We start from the raw sequence: 22,936 nt of genomic DNA, 5'->3' as shown, positions 1-22,936 counted from the left end.
TAGTTTTCAAACTGCAGTTATTTGAAATATTGGTTCCATGAAGTCGCTAAATTTTGTGAATTTCACTTTGAAATGTTCATAGCTAAAATAGTAAATGATTTTCCAGTAAATTCAAATTAATCGTTATGCCCATTTTTTGATTCTTGCAATTAAAATAGCTGATTGATTCCATATGCGAATCGTATTTGACTACAATCAGTACCTTTTTTTCCCTCTGTAAAATATTTATACTCTCTTAAACACTGGTGGACAAATGCTAAGGACGGATGGCAATAGCAGCGTTAGAAACCACAAAATGAAAGGCAAGGAAATATGGAAATTAGCATAAGTTTGAGACACAGTAAGACGTGTTGTGAGTATGCAAATTTAAGACTCATGACGTTGCTGGTCACGTGGTAGCACTGATAAGCGATATAAAGGATTGGGCGCGTGACGACTATTGTTTTTCGAAAGCAAAGTTTGACGGGAAAGAATTAATTGACGAACTTGCATTTTTTGGCATGTCTTCCCGACATCCTTTAGATAAATTTATGAATGACCGTGTGGTTGGCAACATCGAAGAAGGGCAGAGAAATTTACATGATGCCAGGGAGTTCGACGTCAGCTACAGGGTAGTTTCTAGAGTTTAGAAATCATTTCAAACAAGTGGAATGTTTAGCAAATGTCACGAGGGAGGTCGTGTACGCATTACGACGTCAGCAGAAGATTGGTACTTGGTGCTAGGAACGAAAAGGAACCAGCGCAATACAGCTACTGAGGTAGCAAAGCAGTTTTCTGCAGTTTCCTACTAGCAAGCAAATATCCAAAAAAAAAAAGAAAAAAAAACTGTAGCGGGACGTTTAAATACAGTAAGACTATACGATCGTCAGCTCTTTTTGTGCATCCCATTGCCTACTTGTCAGTGTTTTGCTCGTTTGTAATGATGTCTTCAGCATCGCATTTGGAGAGAAGTCGACTGGGCTTGTGTACTATTCTCAGATGAAAGCAGGTTCAGTCTGTCGTCTAATTGTGGACGACAACTAACCTGATACGGGAGTGGTATAGCATACAAGCCGGCAAACATAAAAGAAAAGGACTAGTATCCTGCAAGTTGTGTCTGCTATAGGTAGGATTATGATCAATAGCCGTACGTCGCTCGTGTGCTTCCAAACAAGACTATGACGGCTAGTAATGCGTTAATGTTGTTCTTCTGCCTCATGTTCACGTGTTCTGCGGTGCTGTGGGCGATAAATTCGTTTTCATGGATGGCAACGTAACATATCACTAATAATCGCCGTCCAAAAGTGCATAGCTCACTCAAAATATTCAACCCATCGGATGGCCAGCACGTTCTGATCTGAATCAAGATCAAGATCTGAATCATATTGAAAATGTTTGGAATGCTTTGGGGAGCAGTCTTGCTGATCGACAACGCCCTCCAATAAGCAAGGACATCCTTATCCGTGACTGACAGAAGAATGGTATAAACTACCCCAACAGCTGCTGGATAACGTTGTGTAAAGCATCACATGACGTGTGGAAGCTTGCATCGCTCTGCATGGTAACCATATCCCATATTGACATCTTACGCCGGAACGACTGGGGGTCGGTAATTACATTTATTCACTTTTACATATTCAGCACAAAATGACCATTTCGTCCTTTGAACACTTTTCAACGCCTTCTGGATTTCAGAGCACAATAAATTATCGTCATTGCAATGCTCTAGAGTTCTGGAATTAGTTTATTTCACTTGGCATCTAATCACACTTACTTTTTTTACTCGCTACATAGCCCATTGGAATCCGTCCTTAGCAACTGTCCACCAGTGTAATATTATGTCTAGGAATACAAAACAGCAACAGGCATAAAAGATTTTCTTGCGTTATTAGCTTGTATTTTAATCATTCTTCGCGCATTATTTGAGACCTGATGAATTCTTTGAAAAGAGCACTCATTATACTGATGCTGCTAGAAAAATGCCATCAAATGTATGTGTTCAATAAATGATAAATACTCATCACCATTGTTGGAACTAGATCAGCAAATGCATTCAAGTAGTAAAATTAAACTAATGAATCAATATATGTGCCTCTGAGCCAGACTAATGGAAGTCATATTATCGCTACTTTGCAGAAGAGCGAAAAAACTTTCGTCCGGTGCATACAAAGGATGGGGCTCTCGCTCTTATAGTACTATTTAATAAATTATAAAGGATTTTTTTAAATATGGGTTATTACATTCAATAGAATTACGATGTGATGACTCGATGTGGAATAAGATTCTACGTATAAAGCAGTAATAACCTGAAAATTGCCATTTTCGGTCTTACGTTAGTCTGGCTCTGAGGTACAGAAAAAATGAATGAGAAATTCTGTACCTCAAGCCAGATTAAAAAGAACCGTTGCAACAGAAAGTCCGAAGATGTCGATTTTCAGGGTATTACTGCATTGAACGTAGAACCTTATTACGCACTTAGCCATAACAATGTAATTCCATCAATTTTTTTAAAAAATGGGTCGTTTCCAAAATTTTAAAAGTATTTTTTTTCCTGAAAGAGCTTGCTTAAAAATATAGGATCTGATCATTTTTAAAATAATTTGACCAAGTTTAATATTTAAAATAAAATACTTCAATTGGTGCACTTTCATTGCCTGCGCTTCTGCCGACGACATCACAAATGATGAAGTGCCATTCACTGTTGCCATTCAAGAAGTGCACAATATTTAATTCGCATCTTTACTCACGTGTACTGGCAACGACATGGTTGATAGCAAGCGTAGAGCGCAATGTTTAATTCGCTTCTTTATTAACGTAACGTGGAAACGCGGTAGAAAGATGCACCGAAGTACATCATTTGTGACGTCATAAAGACCACGCCTTTTTTGAAAAATTGGACATTTTAAAAAATTAATTAAAAAATAACTGTTGGGAAAATGAAAGTATTTTCTGGGTCCATGTTATTTTTTTTTGCTTATTTTATCAATTTCTGTGGCTTATAGTATTGAATGAAGGAAACAACCCCATTAATTAACCCCAACCAATGTTATAAGGGCGTGAGTTCCAACTTTTTAAAGAAGTGATAATATGACTTACGGCAGTATGTCTTGGAAGTACAGAATCGTGTCTTAGAAAAAAAAAATGCTTTTTGAGCAGTCAAAATTGACTCGACCACACGAGGATAAGTGCTTAAGAACGTATAGACACGCGAAATAACCATTTTGACGATTCCCGAGTTAATTACAACGAGTTTTCTCGTTGTAGTTAACTCGTCTGTATGTACTTATGTATGTGCGCATGTGCGTACGTGCGTATGTATGTCGCATAACTCAAGAACGGAATGTCCCAGAAAGTTGAAATTTGGTACGTCGACTTTTAGTGGGGTCTAGTTGTGCACTTCCCCTTTTGGTTGCATTCGGGTGTTTCTAAAGGGGGTCTTTTGCCCCTTTTTTGGGGGAAATCATTGTTAATTTCGATGTAAACTCAAGTTGTGTTATAATTTGGCGTACACTTGGCGATATATCGCCAGTCTTTTGGTCGCCAAGTTTTGTCACCAACTTGGTGACAAATTTGGCGACTTTTTTTTAAAATCTGGTTTTAATTCGGCCATTGTTGGTGATATTTAAAAAGTTTACTATTGAATCACATTAAAATTGCAATAATGGGGAAATAACATTAAAGTGGTGTAAAAGGAAGTCATGTGATGCACACATTAGCTCGTTATTAGTAATTCGCCAAAGATTGGGCGATGTTGCCAAGCAGTTGAATCAATATCAATTTTTAGCTTCCCCCTCCCAAACCAAAAAAAAAAAAAGTTGTAGAGTAGGCTGACTAGTAAGTAATAGAACTCTCAAGCTCAATTTCATTTTCAGAAGTTCATAATTACGTTAAAAATTGTACCATTTGCTACATGGCAGTAATTTTTTTTATTGATACACTGGAACCTCGATTTTCGTTTTCTGTTGGACTAATGATAAAAGATTTACCAAGCGGGAAAACATAAAACCGGCGGCGGGGCTAAAAATATTGTTTGAAAATTGATTTTTACCCATGAACTAGTGTAAGAAATGTGTAATCTTTATTTCTTTTTTGTTTTTAGACTTAATTTCATTAATAGCATGTTCTATATAAGTGGTGCCCAACTTTTTTTTTTTTACCGGATGGCCGCAACACATTAAAATGGCTGTCGCGGGCCAGAATACATATGAAATTTTAAAATAAATACAGATAGCGTGGAAAAACAAGAAAAAAAAATTACAAACTATGACTTGTTATCATTATTAGATGCTTTGTTTTTTAAATTGAAGCGAAGTTAGTATCTGTTTTTGGTCCGTTTGTAAAAAAAATCCTTACAAATGGGATTTTTGAAAAAGAGTTGAGTAAAATATGGAATATTTTATCATTATCAATGTAGCAATTCTCAGGTACCAGCAGAAAGTTACGTTGGAAGCGGGAAAACGTTTGAAACGGAAAACATAAAATCTGGGTTAAACTGTACATGTAATAAAACCATCTGAATACTTTTATTGTTTTACTCCAGGTTTTTTATGGGTTTAAATGAAAAGTGATGAGCAACACAGTAAATAAACGTGTGTAATCGGAGGACAAACATGAAACTTACTAGTAATTTCCTTTTTGGAATTGTGTGGAAGGTAGAGTTATTGTTGCTACTTCATGTAAGACAAAACTTTTGCATTCTTATTTAGAAAACGAGCTGATGTGTGCATCACATGACTTTCTTTTACTCCAATTTAATGTCAGTTCCGTATTATTGGCAATTTTAATGTGATTCAATAGTTTGCTCTCTAAATATATAAAAAAAAGTGACCAAATTAAAACCAAATTAAAAAAAATCGCCAAATTTGTCGCCAATTTGGCGATAAAACTTGGCGACCAAAAGACTGGCGATATATCGCCAAGTGTCTGCCAAATTATAACACCACTTAAGTTTACATCGAAATTAACAATGATTTCCCCCAAAAAGGGACAAAAGACCCCTTTAGAGACACCCGAATGCAACCAAAAGGGGAGGTGCACAACAAGACCCCACTAGGAGTCTACGTACCATATTTCAACTTTCTAGGACATACCGTTCTTGAGTTAAGCGACATACATACGCACATACGTACATACAGATGTCACGAGAAAACTCGTTGTAATTAACTCGGGAATCGTCAAAATGGATATTTCTCATGTCTATCTATTCTTAGGCCATCTTATTTATCCAAGTGTGGTCGAGTCGAAAAAAAAAAAAAAACTCAACGTTCATTCGGGGGTGAGCAAAATGGAAATTAAGGTCGATTTTTGAGTGAAAATTTTTTCGCGAATACAATACTTCCTTTTTTGGAAAAGGAAGTAAAAAAAGGAAAAAGAAAGATTTAGGTTTGTTTCTAACAGATTAAAAGTTTTTGCAATCAAGAATTACAGCCAGGTGTTCACTTTATGTTTCTAAAAATTGTAATGTTAGACAAACTTCAGTTTACGTTTTCATATTTTGTGTTTTCGTTTTAAATATCATAATAAACATTAGTTTATATTTTAAAGTCCTCGTAGGAACCGACCAATGTTTATCGTCTGCAATACTGATTGTTCGAAATTAATTTTTCTTTCATTTTAGTTTTATTTTTTCTTCCTTATGGCGGCATTCCTTAATTTTGTTTATTATCGTTTGCTGTTAAAGTTTCTTAGTTGATTCTATTATTCGCAACTCCAATAAACTGTAGGGGGCGCAGCAGCCACGGTCTACTGGCGGATGAAAAAGGTAAAACAAACGCATGCAGTAACTTATAACTTGCTTTGACGCTTAGTGATTGACAGTATTTTTTCATCGTGTTTGTGGGAAGCTTTCTTTTCTATTCTACTGAAATTACATTACACCACAAACTGTCTGAAGCCTGTAATTTACCCCAAAGAAAACACGTGTAATAGAATGTTTTACCCTTTTCTTGATTATTATTAATCACCACAAGGTAGCGTATTCAAGCTCTGGAGTTGCGAATAAGAAAGATTTTAAAATTCTAAAATGATTGATAACAAAATCAATACAAGTTGAATAAAATGTATTCATTTCTGACGACCTTAATTTTCATTTTGGCGGAATTTTTACATTTTAAAGCAACTTTTGCGGAATTTTCGTTTCTTGGAACATGCCAAAAATGGTCATAAATTTTCCATCCAGAATTCATTAAGAAGGTTTTACAGTATGATTGAACTTTTGGGTTTCATTTGTCGCCAAAATGTTTTAAACCAAAGCGAGAGAAGTAATGTATTATCAATGAAAAAAAAAAGGAAAAAAGGATAGGACATCAACTGCAGTCAAGTGAGAACAATAAGCAATTCGTGATTGCTCAAAGAAAAGAAAAAAAAAGAAAACTGTTCATTCACTATTTAAACTACCCAAATTAAATGCAAAAAATAAATAAATATAAAAAAAAGTTACCTAAAATGGATAGGCTGACTACTACAAAATCAAATACATTCCAAGGTTCTTTGAAGTAGTGCCATCTGAAAGCGAATACTTTGAGGACGCATTCTGTGGTGAATATAGCGATGAAGAATACGTTTAGACGCTCTAGGACAGAGTTGAAGGTGTCTTCTATTTGGTAGTGGTCCATGGCCATCACTACCATATTCAGTCCGATGAACAACATTATGGCCATGTCAAATTTCGTGTTGGTTGTCAAGTCGAATACAATAGCTTGGGGCTTGAACTGGAAGAGTTAAGAAACAAATGTAATTCACCAAAATTTACGTTTATTTATTATTAATAAGAAAAATGCTTAGAATTAATGAAATGTAAAATGCAGTAGCTTAATACTTTAAATTATTTAGAAAATAGAGTGCAGAAAAACATTTCTTAAAATGTATTATTCATTAGGGGAAATCCTGCTTCAATTAGCCAAATTTTAATCACTTAAAACTTAAAGAGCAGATACAAGAAATGGTTTCAGTATTTAATAGAAACATTTTTTTTGCATCTTAATTTTCATGATTTTCCTTGCTATTTTATTGTTTGATGTGGAAATCAATCAAAAAGATAGGTTTTGTTCTTATAACGTAATGTGATTGAAACGAGTTGTAATTGTCTTTTTAGACAATGGGGTCGTTTCCAAAATTTTAAAAGTATTTTTTTCTGAAAGAGCATGCTTAAAAACATAGGATCTGACCATTTTTTAAATAATTTGTTTAAGTTCAATATTTTAAAAAATTACTTAAATCGGTGCGCTTTAATTGTTTATGCTTCTGCCGATGACATCACGAATGATGAAATGCCATTCAGTGTTGCCATTCACAGGGCAGAATATTTAATTCACATCTTTACTCACGTGTATTGGCAACGATATGGTTGATAGTAAGCGTAGAGTGCAATTTTAATTCGCTTCTTGATAATCATAACGTGGAAACGCGATAGAAAGATGCGCCAAAGAGCATCATTTGTGACGTCATCAAGACCACGCCTTGTTTGAAAAATCGGACATTTAAAAAAATTAATTAAAAAATAACTGTTGGGAAAACGAAAGTATTTTCTGGGTCCATGTTATTATTTTTTGCTTATTTTATCAATTTCAATGACTAAAAGTAGTACTTTGGACTGAAGGAAACAACCCCATTGTTTGTTAGTATTATTTAAAAATTATTTGCTCCAGTTTGGCCCTTCTAGGTTCAGTTTTTGGTTTATTACTGACATTTTTCGTAGTCCCCAAATTTTCCATAGCTTTTTCCATGTCTTATATCCTTTTCAAAAAGTAATTTTGCATTCAAGTGTCACGATTTTCAAAATAAATAAACCCAACTTGTGAATCTAAGAAAATGTGTTGCGAAATGATCTGAACAAATCAATTAAAAAATAGTTCTCTGAAAAAAATAATTTTGTCTCATTTTGATATTTTTTGAAATAAATGTTTTAATTAATAAAAAAAAAATCAGAGTTAAACAACTGTACTTTACCATTTGAAGTAGTGAGAAGCAAATGGATGTAAGTGGACATTTTCAAGTTTTGATTAAAACGCGTTCAAAGTTCCGGTTTTAGGTAGACGTTCATTTAAAAGTTTTTCTAAATCATGCTGTACCGCAGCACCTACCAGGGCTACTAGTACTGTCCTTTGCACCAAAATAGAGGAGAGGTTCACTTAGCATTTGTACTTGTTATCTCCAAATTTTAAATTTTGGCACTTATATATATATATATATATATATATATATATATATATATATATATATATATATATATATATATAAAATATATATATATATATAATATATATATATATATATATAATATATATATGTATATATATAATATATATATATATATATATATATATATATATATATATATATATATATATATAATATATATATATATATATATATATAATATATATATATATATAATATATATATATATATATAATATATATATATATAATATATATATATATATAATATATATATATATATAATATATATATATATATATAATATATAAATATATAATATATATATATATATATATATATATAATATATATATATATATATAATATATATATATATTTATATATATATTTATATATATATATATATATATATATATATATATCCCTTTGCTTCTCACTACCTCATTTGTCAGCACAGATTTTCTAACAGCTGCCGTATCTTGTTCTCTCGATAACATCAGACTTCAAATTACTTCAAACCTACGTTTTTAAGAAAAAGTAACTTTTGGAAACAAACTATGACTCGCGTAAAAAAAAAGCAATTAAGGTTTTTACAAATCAAAAGAAGAATTAATTGGAGGGAAACTGTAAGCACAGAAATATGAAATTCGGTATTAAAGTGTAGTTTTGCCTACGCTATTTCAATAATTCTTGGGAAGGTGAAGAACCGTGAGGTGTGGTTCGCAACTTTGTAACATTTGCTTGCAATCGTTCAGTGTGATTCGTGATAAAAACAGATTATTTGCGAATGATCCCTCGCGATTCGTAGCCTAACCAAGAGTTATCAAACTCGGCTCATTAGTTTGCTGATAACTTTCTAAATTTTTGAGATATTGAACTGGAATTTTTTTATGAGTTGAGGAATCTAGTTGGGTATTTGATGATGAAAGTTATAAATTGCTAGCTTTCACGCATACGCAGTAATAAATTAATTGCTTTAAATGTCCATATTTTATTAAATTTTCAACATTTTAATTTCAAATTTTAGTATTATTCTTCTCTTGTATGCTGTCATATTTTATGAAAATTTCGTAAGCTTTGATGGAAAACTTTGCGTGTTATGAGCCAAAAATCTTCAAATAAAATTTGTAGTCCTGAAATAAATGCTTATATTTTCGTGAATATCAATGATACCTCCTCAAAAGTATGAAAAATGATTGTACATAGTGAGCTAACTAATTTCTGAAATTTACAGCTTATTCTCGGCTATTTACAACGAATGATGACCGAAAACCATTTTTGCTTTCCTCAATTCGTTACTGACCCCCGAAACGCAAGGGTGATATAATTTTATTGGAAATTGACAGCTGGAGCATACCTGTTATAGGACAAAAGTTACAAAGCAATTGGTCTTTTATTTCTTGAGAAATCCTTAAAAATGTGAATTTTTGAAAGTGTCCCCAATACTTTTAGTCATATAGTGTATACACATATTGATAGTCTTGAATATAGTCGGGTGGTAGCGGGAATTTCCCTTCAAACCATAATAATTATTTAAAAAGGTCTTTGGGACGGAGGAAATGTAGCTGGATAAATATAGATACATAAATAGAGATATTCAGATACGGAGAAAGACATACAAAGATGGTTAGCTAAAGAATAAGGTTTCTTGTTATTATATATAGATACTGGCTTTTAACTAAAGAGAGATGGATAAATACAGAAATAGTTAGGTGCAAAGATTTTTGAGCGTAATACGTATACAAGTGTTAACTTATATATACAAATGTTGCTGTTTAATTTTCATCTTAACAGTAATTGAAACTAAACGCCTATGGTAGCTAGGTACGGAGGTTGGAGTGACTCACATAGTGACGCCACATCTACTTGAGATAAACGTCGTGTTAGCATCACTTTTGGCAAATTTCGTTTGGTGCTAACTTTGTCGCAAAAGTGCCAAAAGTAGCTAAGTTCAGCGATTTTATGAACCTAATAAGTCATCAAGGTAACGTGACATCTGTGATGAACAGCCAATCATAGATGACTTTTGGATGAACATACTTGCATACATAGATACGTATTTCATAGTATACATAGATTTTCATAGTATGCATAGATAATTAGATCTAGATTTTACCCTAGGTCTGGGAATAGCTTTCACCGGCTTCTTATCTCCCATCTTCTTCATGGCGTTGTAGTACTTCTTCTGATCTTCAGTCATAAACATCTCCAGGGATCCCCCTGCGTAAGGTGAGAGGAAAAGAAAGTTAGCTCTCTCCGCTATCTTTCTCCAAGAGAAGAAAGAGAAAAAGAGAAAAAGAAGTGGAAAAGTGAAAGTGAGAAAAAAGAGAAGAAAAGCTGAAATGCATGCAAGAAGCAAAGGAGAAAAAGCAGAAAACGATTTAGCTTAAGCTTAGATGAGCATCTTTAATGATTAATAAAAAGAGGGAAATGTTAAGTAAAAGGCAAGTTTTCAAAAGGCGTGGGAAATTGGTGGCATATAAAACGGTAGCAAACAGTTAAAAGATATATGAATAAAACAGTAAAGTTTTTAAGCGATAAAATCCTGATAAAAAAATTTAGCAGAATTAAAAAAATGCTTTAATAAAATAGCTCTACCTTAAAATGGTCAAATATGAAATTGAATTTCTTGCCAAAATTGCAGTGTTCTTCTAGAACGGAGAGTTTGATTAGTTATTGGATAACACGCCATCTTTGCTTCGGGTAAAACCCGAGTTCCCACACCACCCTACCCTCTTGAATCAAATGAGATATTTCTTCGGGTTTTACCCGAAAAAAAAAATCGAAAGATCATAAGAAAATTTTTTGTGTTCCTCAAGCTTTGTTTCAATCTTCAATCCCCTTCTTTTGTCAATAATAGTGAAGAATTCGAACAGTTGTGCACAGGCAGACAGTTTGTGCAAGCGTATAGTTGTTAAAAGACAATAGTCAATTGCAATCTTAACTCGATTTAGAAAGTGACAGAAGGATAAAGTCACAGAAGTGAAGTAGTTACTACCAAAGAGAAGTGCTTTTGTAGTTTTATTGCTATGGTAGTTAAATTATGCACATGTCTGCAAAGTCTATTAAATAGCTTAAACAAGCTTGAGATAAACGCCAAATGTCGCCGCAATCCATCGAGTAGTGATCTGTTGTCATTTTTTATGATACAGATTGCTAAAGAAAACAAAATATCATTACACAAATAACACATACACGCACATATACTGATAACGAAAGGCAGTACACAAATTCCACACAACTAACACATTTTATGACTAAGGACAATTACACTTTAAGCGAATATATGTGTATATTGGGTTGCCTAAAAAGTAATTCCGTTTTTTCCTAATAGATGGAATATAATGCCTGTATTTTGAAATGTAAGTAACTTGCTTTTAAACTATCAAGCCTTTACGTAACTTTAAAGCAGGCACTCCAAAATCGATTTAAAAGCAAAAGTACAGAGTTTACTAACAATTATTTGTTTGACGTCGATTTCAAAATGGAAAACCCAAAGTAATATTTTTGTCATATTTTGCTTTGTTACTTCCAAAAAGGAAAGAAAACTGTGTAAGTTCACAAAAAGTTTGTGATGTGTAAGGGAATTGTCTTAGAAGTAAGCCAGTGTTGATATTGAGTTTCGGGCGATTTTGATGTTAAAGATGCTCCACACTCAGGAAGGCCGATTGAAGCTGATGAAGACATAATGAAGGCACTGATTGAATCCAATCAATCTTCATCGACACGACAGATTCCCAGTAATCTCAACGTATCGAAATCGACTGATGAAAACCATTAAAATACTTAGTTATGCTGTAAAGTTCGACATTTGGGTACGAAATGATCTCACAGAAATCCATCTGACTCACAAGATTCACTCTGGAAGCATGAACAAAATGATCATTTTTTGAAACATATAATAAAAGGTGCTGAAAAGTGGATTGGCACTAACAGTATCGAAAAAACATATCGTAGAGGAAGTCAGTGGCTCAGGCAGAAAAGAACTTCTTTGCAGGAGATGGTTAACTTTCGGAGACGGATCTGGTTTATTTTAGTTCTTTTCTATGGTCAGGAAAAAAAAAACATTTCTGAAGTCTTTGGGAGAGAGGGGGGGAGGGGGGATAGTATACCCCTAAATACCTTTGGCTACGGTCCTAGAGGAAGCATGATAAACGTATTCAAAACACTTTAAAAGCAGATATTCACCACAGGAAAGTTATGATGACAGATGGTTGGATTTCAAAGGTCACGCGCGTTTCGCATTGCTTCCAAGAAACCAATTCAATGATTCTGATGAGTACCTTCATCAATTGATTAAATTATGTACTGAAACCGAGCCGATGCTTCCAGAGCCGGTGAATTGAAAAAGTGGTGTGTTACACCAGGATTACAATATGTTCTCCCGCCCATCATACTTCCCGGACCACCAAACTGCCCTTCGTTTCGTTCTTGAATGGTAGAATCTTCACGGTTGACAAGGACAGAAAATTGTTCGTTGAACAGTTTTACTATCCAAAAAGATGAACTTGAAATTGCCTGAAAGGTGGCCAAAGGTTATCGAACAAAATGGATAAAGTATTGTCAAATGAAAATTTTGATTTAATGCGAGAAATTTGTTTTTCATTCGCTTGGAAAAGAACGTAATTACTTTTCGGACAACCCAATGCATATTCGATTAAATATACAGTAGATTAAGTGCATTCGACAATATATTATCTGTATTTCATTAAATTAAATCCATGATGCTTCATTGTTTAGCAAATAGTTACGTTTGTTATTCTAATATGCTGTGGTATTTATCAGCTAATCACAAATGAACGTCATTTTCTCTTTGGTAAACTATCAGCTTTTTGTATCCTAATATAATTTTATTATATCCATTTTTTTTTTGGTTAATCTCATTAAAATGTTTTAGGAAACTTTTGTTGAAGAGTATTACTTCATAGATATCCTCCAGTTTTTTCTCTTAAAGGAGAGCATATGACATAATTTTAGTCTGTTAAGTGTGATTTTAATGTTTTAATACGGAAAAAGAGTATGATTAACAGTTCGTTAAAGTTAGTTTTTATTTGGTCTGACGGATAAGATTACTCAGAATATGTACACCAATGAGTATTAACTCTAACCTAGTCATATGCAAAGTAGAAAAAAGTGCGTGAAATAATAAATTCGCTATTGATATGAATCGTACTTTTAAGACATGTCCGTAAGACATTTGGTGTACGTTAACAATAAAATCGTTAAATTCTTTTATACGTTAACACAAAATACAAAAATGATACAGGATAGTCGAAATGTGTGTAGTACTTCAAATTATCTATGTAACAAGTTCAAATCTACAAATTGATTGATAATTTTAACGCACAACATTAATTAAAATTAAATATTCATGGCAGTAAACTATTCAGATAATGGGCAACTATTTAAAAAACAAAAAAGCCAAGTATTATCATGTTATCACTTAAACTTATTTGAAAATTTTATTTTAAACTAACTTCCAAAAGCGAAAATTGGAGTTTTTTCCCCTACTTTATTCAGCCTTTCGAGGCACGTTGGTTTCGTTTGCAGCCTCCATTTTTCTACCCAAGCCAACTGACTTTAGTTGGTTGAATTTTTTTAATTTAAAATACTGGCCTGAAACAAAGCTACTAAGTCTTAAAATGCTAACACAGAACAGTAGATTTTGAATTAGTTCCTATATTTTTGGCTATAGATTAACTATCGCTCATTGGATTTGTCGTTTGTTTGGTGGTGTCAGTTACCACTTAGGAGGTTTGCAGAAAAACTTCTGACTCGATATCTTTTGGGGAACTTTTTGCAGAAAATGTAGCAACTTTTCCTTTAAGCACTAACGCTACTGAAAATTAAGACAGCAGTGCAGAGATCGTATTCGTCATTCCTTGGATTTACTGCGAAAGAAATGATGCTACATGCCATCAAACTTCGAAAATACTTTGAAACAATTTTTCACAATTTTCGCCAACATTACGTAGTTTCGAATGATTTTCTTTTTTTTTCGTTTCTACCTCAACCGATATGCTTGCAATTAAATATGTATTTACATTTTACTTTCTTAATTGCTGAAATATTATTATAAGTAATCATTATTTTCATGTTTACTCGTCATAGTTTGATTTCATGTTTCATGGTCATGTAAAAAAGACATTTTTGAAGGTCTGATTTTCGTTCACCATTAACAAAATCACTTCTAACACAGTCTACTTTAACTTCTAACACATATTTCTATTTTACAGGGCATTCTAAGCTTATATCTAAGCAGAGAACACCGACACATTATTAAATAACATCACAACAAAGAAAAGCATGTGTACAGACATAGAGAAGACAACAGACTACAACATTTCTTGGACACAGCAATGTATATATTACAGGAAGCATAAAGCTACCGAAACAATACTTAACGTATACCACAAGAATAGTCTCACTACTTTTAATTGAAATAATTGTGAAAAATACTCATCTTTTTCTTTTGCTCATTGAAATTGTCAATGATCACACCGATGAAGAGATTGAGTGTGAAAAAGGAACCAATGATGATAAAGAGTACAAAGTACAAATACATCATTAGATTTCCCTCTTCCAAAGGCTGTTCGTTTATCTATAAATAGCAAAAATAAAAATAAGAACTCATTTCAAAATTTAAGGTAAAAAAAGTTTGTCAATAACATCAAGCTTAACTACGTACAATAATATTAAATTCCTACCTAGTTTATGTTTCGGTAACAATATTAATATTATGAGGGGTACAGTAGAAATTATCAGTGATTTCGAGAGCAGAATAATTTTTAAAATGGTTTTCCTTTAGAATAGTTTAAGTCATAAAAATAAGCAAAATATTTTCACTTTTTTCATAAACAAAAAATAAATAAATTCTTTTATCAAGCAGTAGTAATATAATGTTCAAAAAAAAAAAAACCCTCCCAATGAGTAATGAAATATTTTTAACTGCCACTTCTTATTAATGCATGAGCAAGGAAAATGGACCAAACATGGACGAGTAATAAAAATTTAGACGTGAGTTTTTTCGGTTTTAAAATTATTAGCTGATTAAATTTTACTTTAAAAATTTACAAAGTAGTATAAATGTAATTTTAAATAAAATTACATTTAAATTACTTTAAATTAAAAAAGTTACTTTAAGCGTTTGATATGAATATTTTTATTACTTAAAACTTTCTTCCTGAAAAAGCAACTTTTTGTAAAATTTTACGTCCAAGTTCATTAAAAAAACCAAATCTTTTAAAGTTTTAGCTTATTAGACAATGTTTTAAATTTGTTAGCTTAATACAATACGACAAAGAAGTTAAGACACTTGAGCGCTACTGCGCATTTGTATTAATTATATACTTTAACTAATTACTAGTTGAGTCCTCATTTTTCTTAACCATTATGTTATATAACTAAAATTATACTCTTCGTGAGCATCATGATCACATTACTGTGTTGTGCAAGAAAAATACAAGCTTTTTTTTCGTTAGAAAACGAAGCAATAACAACTGACACGTGCGAAACACTCGAGCTCAACAGATGGAATTCAAAGCCCAGTTGTTTCTTAATTTTTTAAAATTTAAATAGCAAAAATGTAATTTATTTGTTTATTTTTCGCTGATAGCGGCGAAAACAATTTAAAAATGATTTCTTGCCCTTGAAGTTTGATGAAGTATTAAGCACGATATGGAATACCAACAAAAATCACCTTTGAGACATAATGTATTGATACTGCGATTCTCCATCTTAAAATAAAAGTTTTTTTTCCTCGTTTCAATACAACAACTCAACTGTGGTTAAGAATATTTCCCTCATGTGTTAAGTTTATATATTCAGGGAAATTCAGACTAGAATTCTGCTGAAAAAACAAGTCATTAAAAGATATTTTCCGGCCCACGGGGCTCCGATTTTACGACCTAAGCATTATTATCACGACGCTCTAACCAACTCAGCTAACGGGTCTGCATTTTGGAATGCTATGCGTTAAAGTAATGCGTAATAAAAACATAATAAATCGTTTTTTTTGTAAGAAAACAACCAAAATGAGAATTGTCTCTTTACTTTTCGCCACAAGCGACGAAAGAAACTTTAAAATGATAATTTGAAATATAAATAGTGAGAAAATAAATGCTTTTTAAAGATGCTAATATTGCTGCAAAAAAGATGTTTTACAAAGGGTGTATTTTTTAGAGGTATAGAACTTTAGGTTCAAATAAAACACCACTAAATGATATAAATCGCCATGAATTTGGCTTTATTCGAAAGATGATTCTTTGCCATTTTTATTTAAATGTGATTTCTGGTATATGGCCACTTCGGCTGACTTGGAGAACGTCTAATCGGGAAGTCCAATTTTCTATCACTTTTTGCAGCAATGGGGGTCGTATGTGAGTGAAATGCTGCGAATGTTCTCGTCCAAGGCGTCAATCGTCTGTGGCTTATCGGTGTAGACCTGAGACTTCACACTGCCCCACAAAAAGTAGTCCAGCGTAGTTAAACCGCATGATCTCGCAGGCCAATTCACGGGTCCATTAAGCGAAATTATTCGTTCACCGAAAGTTTCTTTCAATAAATCAATTGCGTCACGCGCTGTGTGGCGTGTTGCACCGTCCTGTTGTCTATTCATGATGAAATGGCAAACCAAACTAAACACAAAACAAGTGACAACTATCAAAATGGCCCACAGATCAGTGTTCCCAACTTAAAGTTCTATACCTCTAAAAAAAACAACACCCTTTACAAGTAATAGAATATTTGGCCTTTAAAGATCTTTCGTAATTTTTTTATTATTATTTTGTGTGTTCTGAATAATTTTTCTTCTTTTCTTCAATTGCTGACTTGAGCCCTCGCTTACAGCTGATTCAACAAAAAATTCATGCATTTAAAGTTTGACAGCGCGTACGTATTAAGAGGTTAATCTTTTTTATTCTCATGAGAGTTAAAACTTAAATTCATTACCGGTACTAAGTTTGTAAAGTATCACTAACAAATTCAATTTCATCAATTTGGTCTCAAAATATAAGAGAGATCATGTTACTGTTTCAAATGAAACTTTCACCTATTTGATGTTAAATACCAATAATACCCTTTTATACATGTCGAAAATGATAGATGAAATGTACTAATTAAAAATTCAGGTACAACCATAAATCATGAATTAAAATACTCAAAGTATGTACACTTTCCAAACTCTCATAATGATTCAATGAAGTTAGAACTACAAAAAGGTCTTAGAGAAATGTGAAATATTATTTGTTTACTAATTAGGAAGGAAACGTGCTTAATATTTCACTGTAATATTTCTTACCTGTCTTGTATCGACAGCAGAATACATGATGTCAATCCAGCCTTTAAACGTTGCCTGAAAAAAAACACGTTTATTTCAGATACATAAACTCAGAAAAAATGCTGCTATTGAATAAAAACCGCACATAATTTTCTTCAACATCGAACTTTAAAATAGGTAAACTACTTTTCCCCCACACGCACAAAAAAAAAGGTTTTTGAATTTTGAGAAACATAGACAGCGTTGATATTCTTCTAAATCCACAAAAATGTTTTCAGTCTATAAGTTATAGGGAATACAAGGAGAAGTTAAATAAAGATTAAATGTACTGTTTTCAAATAAATTAATTTTTGCCTTCTTGGTTTTCTCTAAATCATGTTTTGATGTGTTCATTTACTCAAACAGCTCCAGGAAAATAAAGTGATTCTATTGCTTTAACATTTTGCTTTTGGTATTTGATGATATGCAAGATCATATTTGTAATAGAAATGAGTAACAAGATCATGAATCGTATAACTGTAAATACTGCCACATGTGTACATAATAAAGCTAATTCCATCATTTATTGCATTTTTCATTTAAAAAACAGCAAGATGTGATTTATATCCAAAAAAAAAAAAAAAAAAAAAAATCCTTTTTACAAATCTGTACGCATTATTCTGTTTTACCCGTTATTACTAGGACCGCCTTTAAGAATTTTTGCAGAACATAAGATAGAACTCTAAAAAATTCCAAAAATCGAGGATGAAAACCGAGGATCATGCAAATAAGTATTTTTATTCACTTTTTTTTGTAATAACTATAGTTATAGTTGGTCAACTACGAGTCTTAAAAATGATAAAGTGAAAAATTGTGACTATAAATATGAAAACTGATCTTTCAATGATCATTTCTTCGGATCAATTTAATAAAAAACGGTGCAAAAATCGTCTACGGCAAAAATAAAAAAAAGTGATGTCTTGACTGGGTACAATTATACAAATAGTACAAGTTATACTAAGTAAAGAGAGAAATAAGTGAGTTGAAGGCCTCTTTTTGTACCTACGTAACTTTTGTAAAAAATTTTAAGCATGTGCATTCTAGGATGTTTAGACAAAACTAGCTGATGTGTGCATCACAGGACTTCATTTTACGCCAATATGATGATAATAGTGTCTTGAAGTAAGTAAAGATACACTTTAAATAATTTTACCCCAAGTTTGTTGCGAACTGAAGCAAAAAAAAAAAAAAAAAAAAACGTTTTATAGATTAATTTTTCCAATATTGGGCATTTTAGTGTGATCTAATATTTAACTCTCTAAATATCGCCAATAGTGGCCAAAATGAATCCAGATTTAAAAAAAAAAAAAAAAAAAAAAAAAACGCCAAATTTGTCGCCATGTTAGCGAAAAAACTTAGTGACCAAAAGCTTGGCGATAAATCGCCAAGTGTTTGCCAGATTATAACATCACTTGAGTTTGCATAGAAATTAACAATGATTTCCCTCAAAAAAGGTGTAAAAGACCTCCTTTGGAACATCCGAATGCAACCAAAAAGGAAGGTGCACAGACTCCAGTAGGAGTCTACATATCAAATTTCAACTTTCTAGGACTTACCGTTTTTGAGTTATGCGAGATACATCGGATATACATACGCACATACATACGTACATACGGACGTCACGAGAAAACTCGTCGTAATTAATACGGGGATCGTCAAAATGCATATTTCAGGTGTCTATACGTTCATTGTCATATATCCACGTGTGGTCGTGTTGAAAAAAAATCTCAATATTCATTCGAGGGTGAGCAAAATGAAAATTAAGGCCGATTTACGGGTGAAATTTTTTTCGCGAATACAAAACTTCCTTTACTTCGTAAAAGGAAGTAAAAATATTTTAGTCGAAACATGTTATTTCGGTAAAATATTCAATAAATGCATCTTTCTCATAAAAATGCCCAAAACCCAAGATTTGCGATCAAAATCTCAAGCATCCAAAGTTTTTATTAAAAATCCTGAGGTCATCCGGGTAAAACTCAAGCCCTGGCAGCCTTAGTTATGACTACAGTGAAACCTGTGTAGAACAATACCGTCTGTAACAATAAACCTGTTTGTAACAAAATTTTCTTTTGCCCTGGCAAAATTCTCATGTACCCAATGTATTTTTACCTGCCTAAAGCGATAATCTTATTTCAGATGCACCTGTCTGTAATGATAATTTAAACCAAAAAAATAAATAAATAAATAAATAACGAAAAAAAAAATGTGAAAAAAAAAAAAAAATCAGGACAATTTGGAAAAATCTGAACTGTATTGACATCCAACTGATGAAGGATTAAAACAAGTTGCTATTGACGAAAAATTAAAATTTTATTTTTCAACTATTGCCACTTTTCTTAAAAAAGGAACAATATTGAAAGTGTAGTCTGGAAACGTTAACTTAAACATCAAATGGAAATATCAGAAGGGTGCCATTAATGGTGATGTTCACCAAACTTTTATTGCGTAAAAATGTTCCTAATGCTGATAGTAAAAAAATGTGATTACCTATTTAGTAAATGAGCTTCCAATTTTTACTAGCATTAGTTATGTTATAAAAGTTTCAAATTGCTAACGGTTAAATTGCCCATTATTAAAATTTTTTCATACTTTTATTGTCTAAATGTTAATTTACTTGGATCAGGTTTTTTTTACAAATAAAACTTAATATGAATCGATTATTGCAGAATTGAGTTAGTTGTGGTTTTTCTATATTTTTATGTGGAGACATCGACTAGTGTAGCAGGAAAGTCAATCCTTGTAGAACAAAGCACTTTATTTAGGGGTCACATTTTTCGTTTAGTGCAGAAAGTGCATAAGTCCCGGACTGATGCCCTTTCTGCACTAAACGCGAAGGAAGAAATAGTAAGACGCAATGGCAAGATCATAGAAGAACTGGATTTTTTGGCGTAATGAAGTAAAAACAAATAATTCCTTTGATCTAGCATAATTTCGGTAATGGTATGTACGTTAGTTGGGGGGGGGGGCTAGAGGGGTTCGAAATCCCGGAAACGGAATGAAATTCGCTAATTTCTCAGGGGCTTTATTATTATCACTCTAGGAACTACGAAAAAACTGTATGCTTTCAGTGAGGTATACGCTGGTCAAAATAAGAACAACACTTCAGGAGACTTTTTATAGTAATAACACTGAAGAAATTTAACGAGATTGCTGATGACTTTCCTCTGAGAGGACGTTTGTTTATCCTTTGCGACCGGGATTTTAGAACAGTAAAACGAATGTTAAACAAATATGACAGATTATTACCATCTGAATCTCTTATAAGTGAAATTCTGAAATTACATCAAGATTCACCGTCACATCTGTTGAAAACAATGAAATCTGTAACTGCTAAAACAGGTGCCCTTCATTTTTTAAGAGGACTTATCGCCCAAATTGAAATTTTGGAAAGATTCTACTGGGCGACAAGTGTTTTTAATTATCAACATTCATGATGTTTAAATATTCGACAGAACATCAAAAGAACAGTTTCAGACTAACTATTTTATAGACGGTTTTCAAGAGAATACTGCAAAGTAACGCTTGTCGGCTAAACTACCTTTGCCAATATTGAGTATAAAGGGAAACTTTGCATGTTGTTGGAAGAAATAACAAATATCAAGATAACTATTCAGTGCAATTTTGAACATAGTCATACGAATATGCACATCGAACTTGGTACACAAAACTAGACGAGAAGGATAGAAAAAAAGATTTCCATGGAGGATGCATTTGATGAATATAGTTTTATACACATGTAAAACATTTGCTTTTTATCTCAGTTTGTTAGTTTTTGTATTTTTTTTTAATTTTTTTTACACCAGACTTTAATATTTCATTAAAACAAGACGAGAGAAAGAGGGAAATACACGATGTATTTTCTTAAGATAATGAATTTATGAATACGGACTTCAATAATAATTTTTGTCACTTAGTTATATTAATTTTTATTATCATAAACGAGTTTGAAACAAATCTGTTTCATTTGATTTCCATTTCCATCACTCTAAACTAGTATTTCAGGATATTTATTGCAGAAAGGGCACAGGTCCAAATTAAAAAGAAATTTTTAATTAATTTCAGTGAGAAAATGAAAAGTAATTTAAGGTAAGGTAATGATTCTACTTGTGCCTAGATTAGTTTTAAAAAAAATCGTAGAATTTAGTTCATTTCTGAATGAAATAATCACCTTTTATTGATTCCTGGAAAGTTGCATTAGTTGGACTTATGCCCTTTCTGAAATAATCGATTCATATATTCTTTGCACTGGATATGTTGGGGGGAATGATTGTATAAATGTTGAAACTGTCTACAGCGGTAACTTGTCTACAACAATATTTTTTCCAGGTTCTAACAGTATTGTTATATATAGTCAGGTTTTACTGTATTCACTTTTTCCTATATAGGAGGCAAAGTCGATACATTTCTGAAACCCAACAAAATCCAAATTTACTTCCATCTATGCATGTGGACCAAGTTTATACATTTTTCTGTACGTAAGGAATAAAATTCTTACCACTTGAAACAACGCCAGGTAAGCGTTTAAGACGTTATCAAAGTTGATTTTTGGGTTTGTCCAGGTATAGTTCTTCGACAAACAATCGTCTCTGCTGTTGATGAAGCTTATGTTAAGCTTCGTTTCACCATCTTCCGTGCAGAAAAAATACTTTCCACCAAACAGCTGGACTCCCATGATTGCAAATATCAGCCAGAATATTAAACACACCAATAACACATTACAGATGGCGGGTATAGCTTGTATCAAGGCGTTCACTACAACCTAAATTAAAAGTTACGAATGAAATATTATAATCAGATTTTTTTTAGTAAAGAACAAATATGTCTGCGATTCCTCTAATTTATATTCTTAAACAGTTTTTTTTTTCTGAACTCGCATTTTATATGCACACGTCAGGGTATGATTCTGATATAAAATGATTTAGAAATATTTGTTTCAAACTTAACAACTAATCGCATTTTCATCAGACAAAATATTTTAAACTAAGGTTAATGGTTGAAAAAGTGTATGTACTATGTACAAATGCCCTTGTTCAAGTGCTTGTCACAGTGTTGTTAAAGTTGTTCAAATGCTCAATACAGTTTTTTAATCTTATTTAGTCTAGGATTCTGTGCTTATAGCCAAAGACGTAACATTTTGGTACCCTAATTAATAATTAAGTTATGAATGGTGCTTTTTTAAAACTTGTCATTTATATTTTAACAATTAAGTGATCACGATGTGTTAATATATATCTTCGAGAGCTGTCGCCAACCACAAAATGATTTTGAAAATGATTAAGGAAATTCTCGCTCATACGATTTTCGCTTTCTTATATTAAGCATTAATGAGAATAATAAATATTGGCACAATATTAGAATTTTCAGGTCAACAATGAATGACCAAAAGTAACACATGTAACAAGAGAATTTATGGAAATGTCTGTGTTTGATGTCGTTGATACTATAAAGTATTATAGAGAGCC

The 22,936-nt window shown here is 32.3% G+C and overlaps 1 protein-coding gene across 1 annotated transcript in view; it reads right to left on the bottom strand.

The window, feature by feature from the left end:
* LOC129224682 (sodium channel protein para-like) overlaps positions 1–22,936 on the bottom strand; it is a 140,683-nt gene that overhangs the window by 5,229 nt on the left and 112,518 nt on the right. Inside the window, exons 25-29 of the mRNA XM_054859228.1 lie at positions 21,970–22,233; positions 17,457–17,510; positions 14,618–14,759; positions 10,275–10,378; positions 6,419–6,689 (exon numbers count right to left, since the gene is read on the bottom strand). Coding sequence (XP_054715203.1) covers positions 6,419–6,689; positions 10,275–10,378; positions 14,618–14,759; positions 17,457–17,510; positions 21,970–22,233 — 835 coding nt within the window. The remainder of the gene's footprint in view (positions 1–6,418; positions 6,690–10,274; positions 10,379–14,617; positions 14,760–17,456; positions 17,511–21,969; positions 22,234–22,936) is intronic.

The sequence above is a fragment of the Uloborus diversus genome, chromosome 6, assembly GCF_026930045.1.
Source record: "Uloborus diversus isolate 005 chromosome 6, Udiv.v.3.1, whole genome shotgun sequence".
Taxonomy (NCBI): domain Eukaryota; kingdom Metazoa; phylum Arthropoda; class Arachnida; order Araneae; family Uloboridae; genus Uloborus; species Uloborus diversus.
Note: the sequence above shows the minus strand (reverse complement) of the source record. Positions and strands in the feature narration are given on the sequence as shown.